Raw genomic sequence first — 20693 nt, forward strand, 5'->3', positions numbered from 1 at the left:
GAAACGCCACCAAATTCAACAAGACTTATTACATGAACAAGGCAGAAATGCACCACCAGAGCACAGGCAAAAAAAGTTAGCAATTGAGGTTTTCGACAAAGAGGGAATCATAAATGCTAGCATGTCATGTTGATCCTCAAAATACTTCTATTGTGTAGGCCTACTTAACGTTTAGAAGCATTCTGACACCCTCAGATCAAATGTGCTGCTGAAAGCAGGGACGGTTACTCAAAATCTCGTGTTCCCTAGGTTATTCCAGAGTGGAAATCATCGCTAAAACATTGCCACATTTTCCTCTCCTCCATAAAATCCCACTCGATTTACTCTTCACGACTTGCCAGTAAATCAAAACCAAAACATCTATGGACATATTTTGATGTCGGGTTTCCCAGAGCTCACTTTCTCCGCTCCCCAGCGTCTTGCTTAGGGGTGATGTGGAGCTGGCAAGCTGAGCTCCCTGGGAGGCACAGAACCTCCCCAGCTCCAGCCTACGAAGCTGTCAGGGTACTGCTCCAACCCAGGCTGCCAGGCAGCAAGCACAGAGTCACAGACAGGCACAGCACGAAGAAAAACAGTAGTTTTCCCGCATTTCAAAACCTAACATGCTTTCCTTAATCGGAACAGAGCCAAACTTCAAATTATCCTAACTCTGCTGTGAAAACTGCTGTTCTCCACTCAGTCCTACTGCTGTTCACTTGGACGTTCCCAAACCCCATTCTACTTGCCTAATTAAAATGAATTCGTACAGCATTAAAAATATTTTAAAAGAAGGAGCAACCTTTTTATGCATTTAGGAGATTAATGATTAACTATTAGAGTGCAGTGGACCGCAGCATCTACATAACTTAAAAACAAGAGCAAATCCAAAATTCATCCTCATATTGGAAGTCTGTTTTGGTTTTTATCATTTTTACAGTCTCTTTCCTTGCTATCATTTCTATTTGGCATGCCCCACAGCTTAAAATAATTACTGTGGGAAAACTGTCAAAGCTTAACTCTTTTCCTCAAGTTATCTTCTACAACGGGGAGACAATAAAAGGAAACAATATAGTTTAGTGCCTTTGAGAAAAGCTACTGCCTAGCCTTGGCTAGACAACCAGCCTTAACTGAAAGGCTCAACAGTTCTCAGAGCGCCTTGCCCAATGCACTATTGAAAACCACACAGCAAGAGAATTAGGACAAATTGCAGGAGTACAGGCTCAAAACTATCCATCCCATAATCTTATGTTTGACCTTGCATGAAATGAGTTGCAATGTAGTCCAACAGGCCCCTCAAACTCAAGCCAACATAGTGAAGGATTTGCTGGACTGCAGACAGATGCTGGGCTGGACATTCAGCCAGCTCTGAAAGCACCAATTCCAGTAAGAGCAGGATTTCAAAGTGGGCAAACTCTTTTTTGGAACTTGATTAGTGAAACAGGGCTTGAGGGCCCCTAAATCAGCTTAAGGGCTGTGCATCTGACAGAGCTGACTAAACTGGCTGAGAGCCTCTAACATGCTGCGGTCAGAGGTATGCTTGAAGGGATGTCCCTGCTCCTAGCTGTATAGGTCCATGAGCGTCAAGAGAGGAAGAGTTGGCTGCTCTGTTAAAGGCAGCCTTACTTTGGTGTGGAAGCTAAATCCAGTCCTATAGAGAGAGGATGAAACAGGATGTGTACTGTAATTATCTACAGGCAGTGATGAGAGTGCCTGAGCAGTGGTCAGGCTACCAGCAGCTGGCCATGAGAGAGTTAACACAGTACCTGAGCTGGCATCCTCAGGAGACAGCAACAACACTAACTTGTGCCAGGATGCTTCAAATCCAGAAACCACATCAATCTTACACTATGGCATCACTGATAGGATAAGCAGTGTTATTATTTTTTATAAATGGGAGTATTTCTTATAACATCTACTGATAGCAGTGAAACCAGTTATATTTAGTCCAAGCTTCCCCTTATTGTGGAACTAAAAATGAAACAGGTGTTTTCAATTACAGTCAATAATCCAAATAAAGATAAGGCACTGAATATTTGCACTATAAGCACTAAAAACTTCATCAACAGAATAGATTACCCCTGTACTGACTGTATTTATATTCTTCCTAAAAATGATAACATTCATAAAGCATTATAATTTCTTCCTGGGTTACACTAGTCTCCTGAGTCTCCGTTATCATTTTTGCTTTTTTTAAAGAAAGCTTTCTAAGGGCAAAAAGCAGTTACCTCAGTATAAATCAAACTACTGGCATCCTCCTGAGATGTAGGAGCAAGACAAGATGAATTAACAGCACAAAAAGACGTGATCTTGTGCTATAAATCTTCATGAGGGTGAGTTGCACCTGAATAGTTGCAATCTGGCTGTATGCAGACTGTCTGAACTCAAAGTAATAATGTGAGCACATAGTTTTGTGGGATTTTTTGTTTAGTTTTTTGTCATTGGTTGGTTGGTTGGTTTTTTAATGGAAAAGGAGCTAAGACTTGCTTTAAGTCACTACATATTCTCTACCTGATGCTTAAGCTCTTAACATGTTAAATATGTTTAACATTCTTTTATGCAGTTTTACTTAGAAATTAGTTTAAACTCCATCAGAGAGATTTTTTGAATCTGCAAACAAAAGATATTGCCACTACTTTTTCTAAATAAACAATCAGCTGTCTAACATAACACCTGTTCCACCAACTCAAACCACAATCCCACCTAGCCTTATATCCTACCCATAGCAGTGGTTTAGGGAAAGAGCATAAAGAACATTTCAAGCAAAGTGATCCTTCTAGCATGTAATATTCAGTAATTTCAGGAGTTTCCAAAAGAGATGCTTTATCAAAGCCCCTGAGTTTAGCAGCTAACAACGGACATTCCCTCCATTGAAGAATTTAATCTATTGGGACCATAATTTTGGTCTCAACAACTTCCTATGACAATGTGCTGTGCAAATCCAATGCACCTGAAAGCATATTTTTTCCATGCATGTTTGGGGTTTTCTGTTTTTAAAAACTGCTGGACATCAGTTTCAATGGACTATAGCCTGTCCTGCTCAAGAAATAGGGAACTTCTGCTTTCACCTTCTTCACCCTCCACCTTTCCCTTAATCTCCTGTGTTTAGGAAAGTTTGCTAAATGGGTGTTTTTTCTTGTTTCTGTTCCAAGACTGAAACAGTCACCTCTCCTAACAATTCTTGTGGCTGACTGCAGCAGTCCCGGAGGTCTGACTTCAGCACACACAGAATGACCTGAGCTGATTTTAATCTAGCTCTCTTAGGTACTGCTATCGGAGAAGTGGCAGTAGCACAGGCTGCCGCAGCCTCCTCAGAACTGCAGTTACACAGCACCCAGTGCTCCCGCTGTTTCTTTGCTATCAGCATCTTGGGTAGCTCAGGTATGTTCACACATGCTTTAGCAACATTTCTGACCAGAGCAGACACCACCCAACTGCTTTGCAAGCTTTAAAAGATACAGAAATATTTTTCTTATTAATCTTTATCACACTGCTTAGTTAATGCATATTTTAGATAGTTTTTCTTCTGTAGGATTTTCCTTCCAACCCATAACCTCTCCCCAGCTTATCTTAAAGGAATGAGTTATACTTAGCATAATCACCTACAAGAATTAAATTCACTGTTTTGGTCAGGTTCTGGTGTAAGTTCTGAAAAAAACGTAAATACTGGGCAAGACTACTGTTGCAGAATAAAAGTCTGATGTTCAAATACCTTTGGTCCTGAAACTCTTTATTATACATTAAAAACTGTACTTTACTAACTGTGAATGAATTTTCAGTTTAGAGACCTAGTTTATGGCAAACCCGTAGTAAACTTTCACTTTATTTTTCTGCTCAACTTGTCTGTGTACGATATTGTCTAATACCACAAGGTGGAGCTACCCAAACAACCTCATTTTACTCCATTTAATTATAGAGGTAGGGGTCAGGGTTCTCCCAAACTCTCTTTTTTGGACGTTACCTTAAGACACGCAGCATCAGCCTGGGTCCATAAAACCACTACCAAATCACAGCAACCCATGGCATTAAGTACCACGTGCAACACGGTACTTCTCTTCTTGCATGTGCACAGGGCAACAGAAGGCACCAAGAGAGCACTCAGATCTAGCAGGTATCAGCAACTACTTGCTCTGCTGGCAAAGCCATTGCACTAAAATATAGTGCATGCAAAATGGCTTCATCAAAATACTTGGTAATATATACCTATTACCAATACCTAAACATATACTGCAGGTTCCTCCTGTTTCCCCCTCTTTTGTGCCATTTTTTTTCACTAGTTCTACTTCTTACTATAACTTTTTTCTGTTGAAATAAAGTCTAGCTTAGCCTGGCAAGACAACTTCACCTTTGATCACATAATCATGGCACTAACCAGTCAGACACTAATGAAAGTTTTGCGGTCTCAAGGATAGCTGAAAATAGAAGTCTCTGCCTCCAATTTCTTAGTAATTAATTTTTTTATATAATGTAAGAAGTAGAGATAAAAGATGGGTTCCCTGCTGTTTGTTTTTTTTTCCCCCTGATATGCCTTGTTTAGTTCTCAAGTGAACAGGACGTTAATTACAGCTGTTAAAATAACACCAAAATTTCTTAGCTAACATCTATTCCCCCACTCCAAAAAAAGTCAATATCACTAAGGGAAGGTTTTCCTCACTTCATCCACCAACAAGAAGTTCTATACAGCCATAAGAAAATTTACAACAACTTATTCAAAAGAAAACATTACATAATTTTTTAAATCTCAGGTATCTAAACCATTTTCAACTCTTTTTTTTTTTGTGCTCAGTGGAATGTTAAAGATTTGTACAAAGTAACTGTTAACATGATCAGAGCAGATGTCATTTTGAAGTTTGTAGGTCACAGCATATAAAAATGACTTGAGAACTACAATTCCAGAATACAGAAACTTAGGCTGACTCCCAGCATTACTTTCATCTTAAAGCAAGCAGGTCCTGACAGTATTAAGTGAACAGAAAAATATCTATTAAAATTTTTCCACAATTATTTTCAAAGTTATACTTCTTTAAAAGTATTGTACTTGATACAATAAACTGCAACCTTAAAAGGTAACAAATTTCTTTCTAACCTTGGCGTTTCTCCAATTGAAAATGATGTCTGCAGAATCAAACATCAAACTTTAATCTTTAACACTTGATTCTTAAAGTATTTACTCATGTTCTCACTTTACAGCTCTCTCAGGCTGCATCTACACTGTGAAATACAGAAGTGGCCCAACCGTGGGCCTGAACACTAGCCCAGGACAGTCCGTACCTCTTAACCATTAGCTCATTCCCTGGCTCTGTTCTGAACTGCTCTGACCAACTCCTGCCAAAACAAACCTGCTCTTAGACGTGTTAGACCGAAGAATGATATTTGGGGCCAGTGTCTTGGGGTCAGGGGTTAGTCCCTGGCACTTCTCCATCTAGCAGTATGGATGCAGGCAATGGACCTAACTGATGTCATTAGAAGAATAGTTAAAAGCATTTATGAACCAGTCTGATCTTGCATATGATAATAAATTTTGCTTTTCTGACTTTATTTTATGAGATGTGGTAAGAACTAGCAAAATGAAATTAACATTTTTTTGTACTCACCTCTGAGGTAGCTCCAGTACACTGATGTGGATCAAGCTCTACACACTTTCCATGAGCTCCTTTTTTAATTACTGGGAAAATATCCCACACTTCATCTCTAAACTGCCCACATGAGTTTCTGACAGATATACTGCTATTCTGCTGCTCTCTTCAGTGGAACATATTGTCTATTTTAATTAGACTGTCTATTTTAACATGACTGGAAAATAACCCCAGGATACCACACTGTAGTGGAAAAAAACATTCCTTTGTTTTAGAAAATTATGCTTAAACTCAAAGATTTTCACTCCTCTCCCCACACAGGAGCAAAATAAAAGTACACACACTGAGTTAATAGCAAATATGCCATATCACATACAGCTCATTCCTACAAAAAAATCTGTAATAGACAATTGCTAAACTCACAATTCAATTAAGACTCTTCAGAGTAACTACATATGACAAGTATCTTCAAAAAACAGGATAAAACTTATTCAAATGATTTCTTTACCAAGTCAATCAAAATGTGGATATCCCCCACATTTACATAATTAGGCCTTGATTCTGCAACTAACCTACGAAAACTCATTGTTTTCTCGCTAAAAAAGGGCTTTGCTTGTCATTGCTGCACAGGAACACTGGATGAACTGGATGATGCTAGAAACATAATTAAACTTGTTCATATCCAACACCAGGCAATTAGAAACCATGGCTCCCTTAGACCAACTCTGTGCAGAAAGAAGAAAAATACTGTAGAAGACCCTTTGAATTTACAGCTCAAGAAGGGACAGCTCCTCTTCCTGACCACAGACTTCCTTCCACAATATTATGTAACCAACCAAATCAAAATACTATCCTTCAGCAGAAAACCCTTCACAGTGCAATTCATCTCAAGAAAGTCCTCAAGAGATGGTTGAGCAAGGAAGTCAAACTGCTGTGGGAAGAAGAATTACACTGCTGGAAACCTCCAGAAGCATCCTAAAGGCTTTAGACTCAGAAGGCTTAGCTCACAAGCTGCAAGATTGCTTGCTTCCATACTAAGCATGACAATCACTGAATTTGATGTCTTGGGACTGGCTGTTTCTGAATCATCTCTCATGATATGCAATAATATAATCAATATCCTAGTACAGAATTCTAGTGTCTGATGTTCTTTGGGAAATAATAGAGGATCACATAAAAGAACATAATTTCTCAAGGGTAGGAACTGACAACCTCTCTGAATTTGCCTGTAATGTGTTAAGATCAATAAAGCAAAACTCCTGCAGAAAAACAACTCAAGTAATCCCAATAGTTATGGAGAATATTCTAAAATACTACAGCAAATTTTAACATATTTTGCAACAGTGGTACTTATCCTTCTAGGCAGGAAGTTCAGAATGGAATACATTAAAATGGAAAACAACTCATAACACAATAAAGGAAATTCAATGGATTTAATTCTCTTGAAATGGGGTCTTGGCTGTCAGAAGTTTAGCATATGCAGAACAAAAAAAAAACCACCTTTTTTTTTAAATAATGAGCAATACAACACAAAATATTTTGTACTTCCTATCCCTTCCTGATGTTCCCAGCATTCTTACTAGGTTTCCAGTAGAGTAAAATGTTTGCATTTTTTTAAAGCTACACAAATCTGGCATATACCCACCCATACAAAAATTTACCTGAAAAGCAGATAAACAATGAGAAACGTATACAATACTTGTATCACCAGTAATAGATCAGCACTATGTTTTATTCACTAGTTAATTGTTCTTGCTCTGTCCTTACAAAATTCTGTTCTTTGAAGGAAAAAAACATACATAAAACTTGTATCTTAAGCCTACAAACCTTATATACTTCCATAAAAAAAAAGGAACAAATAATCAATAGTCGTCTTAAAATTAAGTATATGAAGAAAGTTTCTGATAGACTGAGGACTTGTATACGTAAGAGTTTGCAGCCCTGTCCTCTCATTATTTCTGGAGCAATCCCATCCCCAGAGAAAAGCTGTGCTTACACAACATGCTCTTCCTGCAAAAGATACCAGCACATTTCAGTAAGGATCTGCCTGAGAATGTTTTAAAGTATGTTTGTCCCTCTGCACTGCTCTTGAAGACAGACATAGTATATGAAGTCTCTCTGAATGTATCTCTTGATGGAGGATCCTGGGATACGCAATACAGACCAGAAAGAATAATAAAATTAAGTAATCAAACTTTAATGGTTTTAAGAACTTGTTGGTTCCCTGATTTTGTTCGGTTTCAGGGGCAAGGGAAAACCACATCACCTGACACCAGAATGACCAGGGCACAGCAGCACTTTCTGCTCTTGTAGGCAAGTTCTTCCTATAGATCAAAGTTCAGCATGCCATATATCGTAACACAAAGCATGGTTCTAGGTTTTTGGGTCATTTTAACAAGTTCTGTCTGACAAGAAATTATAATCTTGGCATTACACATCATTTTATATACTATCCAATATTCTGGTAGACATCAGCAAACACAGGGTTGAGGGGTTTTCCTAAAACCTTTCTTTTTAAGAGTAGCTTGCTAATTAAGATTTTAAAGGAAAAATGTACTAAAATATATGAAAAATTTTAAACAATATTTTCAGCTCAAAACCAGAAAATTATATGTCACCTGAAAACCACTGACCTTTTCTAATTTTTCAAAGTGTTCTCTGAGGAACTTCATGGGTCGATCTGGTTTTGCTATGCAAAGATTTACAATGCATTCTTTTAAAATCTGTTGGATGTTGTGCTTCTGAACGTAGAGTTCGCATCCCTTCAGGCTCTCGTCTTCTTCCACATTGCAGGAAGAAGCAGCAGCCATCTTCAGGCTTGTAAACAGTAAACAGACCTAGGTTAAGAAAATGGTGCAAGAAAGAGAGAAAAGACAATTCTCAAATCCTTTGTCAGAGTAACGTGGATCAGTGAGGATATTCTAGCACTGCCTGTCGCCTATTCACAAGCTGACAATTCAAAACACTTTAACGTTCTGGAAATGCTGAACCGTGTCATCTTTGCAAAACCAACACACCGGGAACTACAAGAAGAGCATTTTAACTCCCGGACGCCCGCCAACCCTTGGAAATAACGGTGCAGTTAATCATTCAAGGCCGTGAGCCCCAAAACCACTTATCAAACGGTGGCTTAAAGCCTCGCATTTCTGCTCCCCTGCAGCCTCCCCCTCCCAGAAACCCAGATTTGTGCCCCGGGAGGATTTTGGCCTCAGGTAGACCTCGCACCTCGCCCTCTCCCTTCGGGTTTCCAAGCCGGGGCAGCCCAGCAGAGGCGACACGGGGGGACAGGGGCAGAGGCGACACCGGCCCCTGGGCATCCCCCGGGCAGAGCCGGGGCCCACAGCAGGACCCCACGGAGCCTTCACCCGGCCGGGGAAGGGCCTCGAGGGGCCTCCGTGAGGCTGCTGGGCCCGGGGAGGCTGCGGAGAGGCCGCCGGAGCCTGAAGCTTGAGGACAGCGGGTAAATACCTGCCTTGTGGGGCCGGCACGGCAGCGGCGGCGGCTTTCTCCTGCCCTCCCGGAGGAAGGGGCTCCCCCGCCGGTATCCGCAGCGCAGCCTCTTCCTCCTCCTCCTCCTCTTCCTCCGGGGCCGCGGGGCTCCCCCTGCCCTCCCGCACACAAAGGCTCGAGCACGGCCGCCGCTCAGCCGCAGGAAGCCCCGCCGCTGTCACTCACCGCAGGCTCGGCCTCCCCGCCGCCTCCGCCGCACCGGCGGGAGGGCGGCACGACCGCGGAGCCGGGGGTGTCCCCGGTCTGGGTGTCCCCCCTCCCGGGGGTGTCCCCCCTCCGGGTGTCCCCTTCCCGGGGCTGTGGGTGCGGATCCTGGCTCCCTGCCCCCGGCTCGGCTCCCGGACCCAGTCGTGCTCTGGGGGTGTAGAAGGCACCCTCGAGGGACCCCAAAATGCTCCCCGACAGGCTAGGAGCAGCGTCGTGACAGAACAAATTCAGCACAAGGGTATTTTAAAGGCTTGATTTGAAGTAGTTCTGTAGTTTATTGCATCCTAAATTAAGCGCGATTGCTCAAGGAACAAGATCCCGATGAACGCATTTTGTTAGATGGGTTGGCTGGCCAAGCAGGGTCATCCAAAGAGCACATAAAGTGTTGTGTAAAGTGCACAAATGCCTCATGAATATGATGTAAGTGCACACAAATGCCATATGAATATAATATGGGTACACATAATATCCACCGAGTTTAAAAAATATATAACGGTGTTATAGAAACCCATGACTTTGCTAACAAGGCAGTTCTGATCCTCTCAGGGAAAAAAAATGAAGGGGAAAGTGATGCAAATTGAATCATTAAGGTTGGGAAAGCCCTCCAAGATCATCTGGTCCAACCATTACCCTTACTACCACAGTCACCCACTGAACCATGTCCCTAAGCACCACGTCCAGCCTTTCTTTGAACACCCCCAAGGACTGCAATGCCACCACCTCCCTGAGCAACCCATCCCAATGCGTGACTGCTCTTTCTGAGAAGAAATGTCTCCTCATTTCCAACCTGAACCTCCCATGGTGCAACTTGAGGCCATTCCCTCTAGTCCTACCACTAGTTATCTGTGAGAAGAGGCTGACCTCCAGCTCCCCACACCCTCCTTCCAGGTAATTGCAGAGAGCAATGAGGTCTCCCCTGAGCCTCCTCTTCTCTAGACTAAGCAACCCCAGTTCCCTCAGCCGCTCCTCATAGGACTTGTAAAAACTTCCAAAGAAAAAAAAAATGAAAAGAAAAGAAAAAAAAAAGCCACCACGGCTGATCCCCAGAAGGCTCCCCGCTACACAGGGGCGCAGCGCCGCGGGCCTGGCCGCTTTTCTTTGCTCTGCTACTGCCCTCAGCCTCAGCACCATCTTTACCACCACCACCCCACGGCTCTGTGAGAAGCCGAGGCGGCTGCCTGGCTGGCTGCCTGGCTGGCTGGCTGCCTGCCTGCCTGCCTGCCTGCCTGCCTGCCTGCCTGCCTGCCTGCCCGCCCCCCCTCCCTCCCTCCCAGCTGCGCCCACGGGCCCGGGACACCCCTCAGAGAAGCGAGGCCGCACCGAGCAGCGACCGCCACCCCGCGCCCAGGCCCCCCCTTCACAACGCCGGCCCGGCGCGGCCGTAAAGCGCGCGGCCGTAAAGCGCTCCGCCCGCCGTCGTAACGCGGCCCTAGCAACGCGGCCGCGCTTCCTTAGCGACGGCGGAGCATGGCGGCGGGGGCGGCCGAGGTGGGGCAGGCCCTGAGCCGGGCCCTGAGCTCCTTGCAGGGCCCTGACTGCGGCCGGGCGGCGCGGCTGCGGGCCCTGGAAGCCATCCGGGCCGAGGTGCAGGAGCGGCCGCTCCCGGCAGCCGTGGTGCAGGAGGTTTTCGGGGCGCAGCTGGTGCGGCCCCTGACGCGCTGCCTGGCCGGGGACGCGGCGGAGCGGTGCCGGGAGCTCGCCCTGCAGCTCCTCCGCCACGGACTCAGCCACGGAGATCGGCCCGGGGAGGCGCTGCCCGTGCTCCTGCCGGCCTTGGCCCAGCGTCTCTGCCCGCCGCAGGGCTTTGAGCCCTGCGAGGAGCTGCGCCTCGGCCTGCTGCAGCTCCTGGGCCTCCTGCTGCAGCGCTGCGGGGCCGCCGTGGCCCCCTACCTCTCCGACGTGGTCCGCATCCTCCAGGCCACGCTCCTGGACCACTACGCCGAGGTCAGGCGTGAGAGCTGCAGGTGTGCCGTGGCCTGCGCCCAGGCTGTGCCAGGTGGGGCCCGGGAATGGGCGATGGGGGCTGCGGCGCCCAGGAGGGGCAGGGGGTAAGGTAGGGGGCAGTAGGAGGTTGTGGGGATGCTGCCAGGAGGGGGTGAGCAGTTACACACCCCTTCAGCACTCTGTAAGCCACCCCCTCACAGGAGCACTCTGTAAGCCTTGGGGGATCCAGTGGAGAAGAATCATGTGAGGGATGGATGCTGAGTAGCTACAGCATGTGGGTGATAGTGTTTGTGTGGGGGAAGTGCCTGTGGGCTGCTGTTCAGCGCTGCTGTAGTGCAAACATTAATCAGCTTGTTTGTAGTGGTACAGAAATCATCTTGCTCAAGATCTGTCACCCACCTTGAAAAAGGCTTGCCTGAAGGTTCTCTCTCTCCTTCTCTCTCTCCCCTAACAGAGCACTTCCATATGCAGTCAGAATCTCTGATAAACCCATTAATGCAAACAATTTCACACCAGCACTACAGAGTCCGCGTCGATGTAATTCAGGCTACCGGAGCAGTGATACAGTTTGGAAATGGGAAGTCAGTGGATGATGTTCTGTCTCACCTGGCCCAGCGATTATTTGATGAGATTCCCAAGGTGTGGTTTTCCTTCCTTTTTTTTTTTTCTGGATTTATTTCAAATCTGATTTTTCTTGTGTGTTGCCCCCCTCAATTTTCAGCTTCCATTCATTCAGATGAGGTATGTAAATATGTTGCATACAAGCTTGATCAATTGTAAACTATCCAAAAGCAAGGTGGATGACCTGTTCAGCTGCTGTCTAATTCTGCAGGCTGTTGAAGTTTATACATACCTTCTTATTTTAAAGGGTGTCTTCAATTCTGTCTAAATTCTTTTGATATTTAAAGAATTTCCTTTCATAAGATGCAGTTGCAACAGTCATTTTGAAATGTGCTACATAACCATAACTAAAATATTTTATTTTTGGAGTGGGTGCATTCCAATTATTTAGCTTAGGCTTCCTTTACAGTAAATGAAGAAAATTGTCGTCTGGAGACATGCTGGACAGGTTCAAATTCCAGAGAAATTTACATTTCTCACATTCCCAGAGAAATACTAACCACAACAATTTAGGGTGTTCTGCTTTAGGTCTGTATCGTGTCTTCTTAGAGATGTGTTTTTGTGCAGCACATGGTCTAAGACTACCTAAGCCGGAGAGAGGACACAAGAGGGAGCTTGGTATCTTGCAACTTATGTAAGATGCTTGCTGCAAGCGAGGAAATCCTGGATTCTTGTTATTTGTCCTGAGACTATTCAAGCGCTTGTTACCAAGTCTTAGATACCAAAAGCAATTTTTTTCCAGTGTTTACCTGAGTTAATTTAAATAATCTTTTTTTTTTCCCCTTTTTAATCTATTAGGTTCGACAAGCTGTAACAACTGTCATTGGAGAATGGCTGTTGCATCTACGAGACAGATACTCATATTTTCACAAGCTGATTCCTCTGTTACTTGGAAGCTTTACTGATGAAATTCCTGAAAATATGTAAGCAGAGCCCTTCTGTTTTTTCTCTTTTTTCTTTTTTTCCCCTCTGCTCCCCTAAATAGGTGGCTTATGTGGAAGTTTTTCTTATTCACGGATGCATTGCTTGGAGAAAAAAAATGTTTTGTTTTTAAACCCATTCGTGTTAACATTATCTCTGGTAACTTTTGTTTGAATGCTATGTTCAAGTAAGTATGAGAGATGAAGACAGTGAGGGAGACAGAACTATCTTTGGAAGAGATGACCTCTGTTCACTGAGTACATAAACCTAATATGCCTGTTTAAATGATAGGAATGCTTCCCATCCTTCCAGCTGAATTCAAGAAGTTGTATTTTCCAGAAGTTTCATTTTAGAATGTTTTCCTTTCGGGGGCACGATGGTATTTTTTATTTTATTTTATGCCTAGGACACTGGCTTGGACTTATTGGGAAAAGATAGGTTTGCAATGGGAGAAAGAGAATGAAGAAGATCTGAAGGATAAGATGGATTTCAGTGTTTCACCATCTCATTATCCCAAAGGAGGTGAGTGTTGCACAGAAAGTTTTTGTTTGGTTGGTTTGGTTTTTTACTTCTTGAATAATCTTGAATCCCTGTATGCTGGAACTGCAGCGCAGGATGTGAAATACTCATTACAAGATGTAATATTTGTTAATGTATAAGGGTAGCATAGACTGACTAATGTTCAGTGGCAAAAGTGATCTTCAGAGAAAGAGGTGGTGGGGGTGGACAGGCTTAGCACTGTTCTAAAAATAACTCTCATAAGTACTTGTATTTAAAAGGGGAAAAAAGGTTTATGACTTGAGAGAAGTTGTACTCTCTTGCTGGGAAGAAATGATGAATGGAATTTAGTTTCATTTCCAGTCACATGTAGAGTTAGTTACATACCACATATGCAACTGAAAAAGAGATAAAGGAATGATGTAGAAGCAGCAGAAAGTTCTGTATTAGCCAGGTGGAGAATGGGCACACAGATGGCAGGAAAGCAGAATGAAAGAACCTTTGAAATGAGTCCTTGAATAATAAGTCATACCATTAAATATACAGAATTTTCATGGAAGAAAAATTTGCAATGAAATGATTTTAAACTTCTCTGTAAGACACTAGGATGCTAACTTCAATCTACCAGCATACATGAAGAGTATGGGAAAAGAAAGAATAATTTCCTTTATTATACACACACAAAAAAAACCCAACAAGATACGCAGCACAGGTAGATAACTTTTTACTACCATATGATTTATAGGTAGCATTAAAAGTGATACATTTGCAGTAGCATGAAGCATGTGTCCCGTCTCAGGTTCATAAAGTTAATGTTTAAAAATATGCATATGGGTGTTGGTGAGAGAGAGGATTTAAGTGGGTCATTTATTGATTTCTGTACTCATATTTAACAGAACAAAAACTCTTTTGGTGTGAAAGAACAGGTTCATGCTTGACTTGTGCCTCCCTGACAATCACATCACAGAATCCCCAGCAGCAAAATCCTTTCTATGACAGTCGGTTCCGGAGTCCTTTCTCATTTGAAATTACTCTTCTTTTTCTTTTCTCTTCTTTTAAAGTTGTTTTACTCAGTAATGCTTGAATGAAAGGGGAGGCACTTTATAATGGTGACTGGTTTGACAGAACTCTTAAGCTTTGAAGAGTCAAGTTGATCTGTTATCCTTTCTTATATTTTTCCCTATTTGATGTGTAATAGTACCTTAGGGGTTTGGAAATGGTGACAAATGCTTTTACTTCCACAAGTGATGGCAGAAACCTTTTTTTTTTTGTCAGGTAATTTTTTAATGTGTATAAACTGGTGAAGTTGAGTGTCAGAGCTCCAACTACTAATTTTGTTATGACACAGTGAAGGTCATTGAAGTGCTTAGCCCTTCTGATGGCATTATAGCAGATATATAGCCAGTGTTCTAATACTCGAAGGTAACTAAAGCTGTGGTGAAAAATACCACAGTTTACCTGCACTCAGATAAGCAGAGGCAAGGATGAGGGAGATGAGTGAAAGAAAAAGCTTTATGTGCTAGTCCTTCAAAGAGTTGCTACCGTTTTACTGCTAATACCTTATTCAGTTATCTCTGTGTGGGGCTTTGCTTGTTTATTGGTGTGTATGTACCCTGTTTTTAAAAAGGGGCATCTATCAATTACTTCATACATTAAATTCATATGTACTTTCTGAAATCTTCTTAGCACAGTAAATACGCTTCACAAAGTTGGGCAACATTCCAGCCCTGCATTTCACTGACTTGCTTGGTAGGATTATGCAGCAAATGCTTGACTGTGATATGTGTGTGTTATGTGTTTATATGTCACACTTTACGTGACAAGAGAGAAGAAAAATGAGAGGAAAGGATGATTGGCTACCTAATCTTACAGACATAAAGCTTTGGCAAGGAAACTATTATACCTTAGTTTCAAGTAATAATTTGTGGTGTCTTGCCACAGTTCGTGTATGGATGAATTGTTAGTATGTGTTCTTCCCCCCATGTCCCTTCCATACGCGTGTATTTTGTATAGTATGATAATGATGTATTTGAACACTTTGTTGCTGTCTCTTTTGACTTACAGCCAAATATTCAGCATTCTGGAATGTGTTTTCCACTGAGCTTATAGTACATTTTACTTAGCCATTTTTGTCCAACTCTCAAGCTAATGAACCTGACATAGGAGCCTCCCTGTGCTTTCATCTTGTGATGACAGATACTGCAGGTCAGAGGAGGAGCAGAATTAGACCTCATACCTGGTGTCATCTGAGCAACTGAATAGCTTTCCATTGAGCAGCAGTAGTCATTGCCTAAGGGTACAGGTGCAGACAGTTTGTAGCGGGGAAGTCTTTGACAGGAGTAGCTACAGGGATAAATGCCTGCATTTGAACATCTGAAATGAAGGAACTGCTGATAAAGAATAGTCGGATCCTTCAAATAAAATTCTGCCTCAGGTTGAATAGGATGTCCATCAGTATTTGCTGTCTCGAGTTGATTTCTTTATTTGACCTTTTGTTATTCATTGTCAGTTTTCATAATCCAAAATGTTATCCTCCATTGACAAAAGAGGTAGCAATTCATATCCTGACATTTGTATTTTATTTTATTTTTTTCTGCTGTAGATATTTTGTAGGCATTTCTGAAAGCTTATTTTATTCATACAATTTACTGTAGCCCATTTCGTTTTTAGCATTTGTAGTTATATGGGCCAATGCAGGAAAATATCCTGAGCCTGCAGAGACCCTTAGTAGTCAGATTTTCATGTGTTGGGGTGAAGGGAGGTGTTTTGTTTTGTTTTAATATATAGTGTGTTTGTTTTTGTTGTTTTGTTTATAATTCTTAGTTTCCTACTGTATTTTTTTTAATTTCCTTTTTCAGTGCCATTTTCTTGGGTTTTTATTCACACATCCAATACTGCAGACTTGTTATTTGGCTAGTAACTTCCCTGTCTACTTCTAATTTGCCTGTCGCTTCTTTAGCTTTTTCCTTTAGAGGACACAATTGATACTGTATGTTTTAATACAGTTCGTGTCCTTTGTACTATTTCTGACTTCTGCTTTTTTTCCCCCTCCAAATTATATTTAACTCAATGATACCACAGAATTTGCACAGAAGAATCTTACTTCTGTTTTATCTGTTTGTTTGTGGGCTTCATTCTAATTCTTCTAATGACATTGGTGCTGCTATAACATTTAGAAGGAAATGATGAGGCCACAATTTCCAAAGTGGGTAGTGTTCCATACTCATGTAAATTCTCTTCCCTCTCCCTTTCTGCAAACATTTTATAGGATATAGTTTAAACAAGTTTGCAGTAATAAATATATGCATTTTCAGAGTTGAGTGGAGTTTGAATTTTGCAATATCTATTAAAGAAATACAGCTTACAGATGTGAAATCCTCAGCAGCATTTGGAATATTTTGTTCCGTACTGAGCCTTTTATCTTGAAGCCCTTAGACTTTTCTAAGGCTTAGCATGCATTAGCTTTTCCTTTGATATTTCTTCCATTGTGTTCTTGATTATATGTTTGTTTTGTTTTGTTTTACTCTCTAGTGACACGACCAGGACTAGGTTGTCGGGAACTTGTGTCAAGAAACCTCTCCAAAATTCTTCCAGGCCTCTGTCATGATATAACAGACTGGGTTGAAAACACAAGAATAAAAGCATCCCAGCTTCTGTATACATTATTGCTACATGCAGAGGATCACATAACACAACACATGGATCTGCTGCTTAGAACTCTGTACCAAGCATGCTTGGATGAAGAAAGTGAGGTAGTTAGGAATGTAAGTACACTCTGTCTAAATATCTGCTGTATGGTAAATGAAGACCCTAATTTTTATGGTCCTGAGTGTGTCTTGTGAAGGATGGTCTTACCCTAGGTCACTGGAAATTTCCCATGACTGCAGGATCAGGTTTTAATAGTATTTTATGTCAAAAATATGTGAAAATTATACTTACTATGTTAAAGTCATTCTTCAATTGTTGGTATGAAGACCAATAATAAAGTTATTTAAATACTGTTTAGTTTATATGCCAACCCCATGAAGCATTAATAACGATCTACTTAAAAATCATAAGCAGAAGATTAAGAGTCTAAAAGGCTTGGGGCAACAAATTCCATTTAAAAACATGTGCAGGTCATGCCCTTTCAAGTTAATTTGACTTATCTTCCCCTACCGTATAATCCAACCATAATTCCAACCAGATATTGAGGTATGTTTTTTCTATGTGATATCCATATTCACTTCTGGGTACTTGAGATAATACTTGTAAAATATCTTTTTTTTTTCATTATTTTTGCAAGGAATAGATAGTGTCCTTTTTCTCTAACAGTTTATCAGACAGTTGATGCTCTCAACACTTGGTTCAATAATAATCAATAAAATGTATGTCATTAAAAACACTAGATACATTTATCAGAGGAGGAACAGGTGATAAAAACTTTCTTTACAATTTTTAGAAAAAATCTGTTCATATCTTTACACAAGCAAAACAGCATATATATAACAAAAATGTACGTTGATTTTAAGGTGCAGATTTTATTGTTTTGGGAAATTGGAAGAATGTGTTCAGCTTACTATATGCAAGTAATCCAATCAATGTCAAAAAAGTTGATTTCCTAAATCAAGCTTTTGTTTTGGTTTCTGCTATCATTTGAGCCATATGCAGGCTGAGAAATTCATTCCTGAAATGGTATTTTTTCTTCAAGTTGTTGTTTTTTTTCTTGCAGTTTCTTCGTGTTCTCTTTATACTCTTTCTCAATACCAGTTTTTGTCTGCCTCCCTTGATTTTTTCTAAGTTGTTCCTCTCCTTTCCCTAGCTTCTGCTCTCTTATCCCCTTTTACCTATTCCACCCATTTCATCTCTGTTTTCAGAATCAGCATCTGATCTTTAACGTTGCCTTACAGTAAAATTGAGCTTGTAAGCTTAGCCAGTCACACGGTGATCAATATTTCAGAGAGAAATAAACCTGTAATAGTCAGAAGTCATCTTGTTGATTTCCTAATGCCTGTACACCTCTTTTTGAATCAATGCCGCAGGACAGATGTAGGAGATAGAGTTAGTTCTTCAAAGTTCCCTGCTGCTAATATAAAATAGATAGGAAAAATAATTTGAAGAATAAACCCATATGGCCCTGCTGTTCCATCTAGTGCTTAGTGCTGTAAATATAGCATCAAAAGTATGTGTTCCAGCAGCACCTAGTCTTCCCTTTACTTTTATGACCATACTTGTCTCTTTCTTGGAATTCCACCACTAATCTCTTCACAGGTGCTTTCAAAAGTTTTAATCCTAATTAGGAGGATTAAATTAATTTTACTCTTCCCTATGCCAAAATTTCAGCAACTTGGTTCATGAATGCTTTTTTGCTCCTCTGTGATGCTGCTTCACAGGATACTATGATTATCTCCTTCGTCCTTTGTCACAGAAGAACCTATTTCAGAACAACTGCCAAGCTGGGAAATGTGCATGTCTTTCTCTAACCAAATAATACCAAATAAGATATATAAGAATTACCTAGCTGCTCTCTATAAAGGGGTTAGGAGGAAATGTTCCTGTTGCACAGGTAATGGTGCAGTAGTTGACTGTATCTTTATTCATGCACCTGATTGTAAATGTTAGGCACCAGTCAGAGAGTAAATTCTGGTGTGATGGTATTTAACGTGGAATACAGCATACCAATGTGTCTGCAAGGCAGAGACGGGATCAAAGAGCATGAATATAATGGGGAAAAGATAGTAATTTAAGCCTTTTTAGTTCAGAGATTGAAAGCAGCGAGCAGATCCTCTATGGCAGCGCTTCCACAGTAAGCCAGATCAGCAATGTCCATGTCAAAATATTGTACAATGACAAAAAATTCCTCTTTTGTGTTTTTATTGTTGCTTTTAATAAATGGGTAGTGGGGGCATTGAGAGCATGCCTCAGAACAGCATTTGGAGGAAAAAAATGAAACCAGTAAATCTGCAACATCTGGTTATTCTAAGCTAGAGACTTTATTACACTGAAAGTTGTACACTTCATTTCTGTACATTACTTTCTCATGGAAGTTTGTCTGTTGCTGAGAAGAGTGCTTGCATGCCTTATTATGTGCTTACTGAACACATGTCAAGAAAATTTCTTCATGCATATAGCCATTACTGAGTGAGTGGAAAAGGCCTACAAGGCATTTCAAATAGCAGCTGGAATCATAAAAAGAAAAATCCCATGATACGTTGAATGGTCTTGTGTTTTCAGAAAAATCCTCTCGATATTCTTGTTCTTTTTTTTCAGTGTGTGAAAGCAGCAGAATTGATTGGAACATTTGTCAACCCTAAGGTATCTTTGAAATTAATCACATCAGCCTTTAAGAAAACACCTAAGCCGTCTTGTATAATGGTTCTAACTGCAGTGATTCGAGGTAGCCCAAAAGAAATCTTACAGCCTCATTTGACTGATCTTGGCAACATGCTGTCACAAGCTGGAGTTTGTCAACGATCTGAAGAGGTAAGAGTGATTGGAAAATACACAACAGTCCCAAGTTTTAGACTGGTGGTTCTCCAACTTTGTATTTGTTCTCCTTAAGTGCTCCCTTTCCTCTCCCTCCCTCGCACACCCACCCTATCCTATCATAGGTTGTAGTTGTAGGCATGTGTCTGAGACAAAGGCAGGAGCTTCCATGTCCTCCCTGAGTTGCCTTGTATTCTTTTCCTAGTTGTAGTCACCTAGTCAAATACACTATTCCCAAAAACTTGCTGGTAATCTATCCTTTCAGCAGATGTGGATTCAAGTTTGAGAATTGTAGTAAAATGCTTCAGGCGGTAGCAGGAAAAGGCATGACAAAGAGAGAAGAAGCTGGTTAGTATGTACTGTACTAATAGCACACTCCCTTGGCTGATCCAGGTTCAGAATTTAACTGATGTTTTCAAATGCCTTGTGTTCACAGTCCAAACAAGATAATATATTTTGATCATCATCAGTAAAAATGACTGACAACTTTTCACAGTCCATAGTGATTGACGTGTCAGGCTTTCCAAGAAAGATTCTGTTTTAATGTCATTTCTTGTTTTTATTTTGTATGAATTTTTGTATTGTTTTCCATTTTAAAAGAAAGATACTAGTACAATTACAGGTAAATTTAGGAGCATGTCTTGTGTTCTGTCTGTTCAGCTTGGTTGCTTCTCATTAAGTTAGAATTTAGCAGGAAGGCCTATCTAAATTAGAAATTTATTCCTGAGTGTACCCTTAACTAATGGCTGAGCCTGAAAACCATTTTCATTTTGGCATTTGAAAAATATTCGTCAGTTGCTATATAAGGAGGTGAGAGCTCTCTTCAGTGTGCAATGGAGATTGTAAGCTTCCAAGATTATTTTTTATTATCTTACTCTTTTTTTTCTTCTCTTTTTTTTTTTCTTTTCATCACTTGCCCAGACCTACAAATAGATCTGTTAGACATTCACAACAAGAATCCTTAAAATCTCCCCC

At 41.3% G+C, this 20693-nt stretch overlaps 2 protein-coding genes across 7 annotated transcripts in view; one reads left to right on the forward strand and one right to left on the reverse strand.

Moving 5' to 3' along the window:
• The window catches only part of PRKAR1B (protein kinase cAMP-dependent type I regulatory subunit beta), a 101615-nt gene extending 91154 nt beyond the window's left edge, over positions 1-10461 (reverse strand). Inside the window, exons 1-2 of one of the 5 annotated variants that reach the window (XM_080556715.1) lie at positions 9025-10461; positions 8186-8369 (exon numbers count right to left, since the gene is read on the reverse strand). In XM_080556715.1, the coding sequence (XP_080412841.1) occupies positions 8186-8362 (177 nt within the window). In that variant the 5' untranslated portion in view covers positions 8363-8369; positions 9025-10461. Of the gene's footprint in view, positions 1-8185; positions 8390-8777; positions 8897-9020 lie in introns of those variants that run through there. The other 4 variants (XM_080556714.1, XM_080556712.1, XM_080556711.1 and 1 more) reach the window with 4 other exon arrangements.
• Positions 10462-10694: 233 nt separating this feature from the next.
• Positions 10695-20693, forward strand: part of DNAAF5 (dynein axonemal assembly factor 5) — a 28602-nt gene continuing 18603 nt past the window's right edge. Inside the window, exons 1-7 of one of the 2 annotated variants that reach the window (XM_080556708.1) lie at positions 10696-10892; positions 11112-11265; positions 11668-11852; positions 12633-12757; positions 13162-13277; positions 16785-17017; positions 19503-19715. In XM_080556708.1, the coding sequence (XP_080412834.1) occupies positions 10737-10892; positions 11112-11265; positions 11668-11852; positions 12633-12757; positions 13162-13277; positions 16785-17017; positions 19503-19715 (1182 nt within the window). In that variant the 5' untranslated portion in view covers positions 10696-10736. Of the gene's footprint in view, positions 11266-11667; positions 11853-12632; positions 12758-13161; positions 13278-16784; positions 17018-19502; positions 19716-20693 lie in introns of both variants that reach the window. The other variant, XM_080556707.1, reaches the window with a different exon arrangement.

The sequence above is a fragment of the Anser brachyrhynchus genome (assembly GCF_964034855.1).
Source record: "Anser brachyrhynchus genome assembly, chromosome: 15".
Lineage (NCBI taxonomy): Eukaryota > Metazoa > Chordata > Aves > Anseriformes > Anatidae > Anser > Anser brachyrhynchus.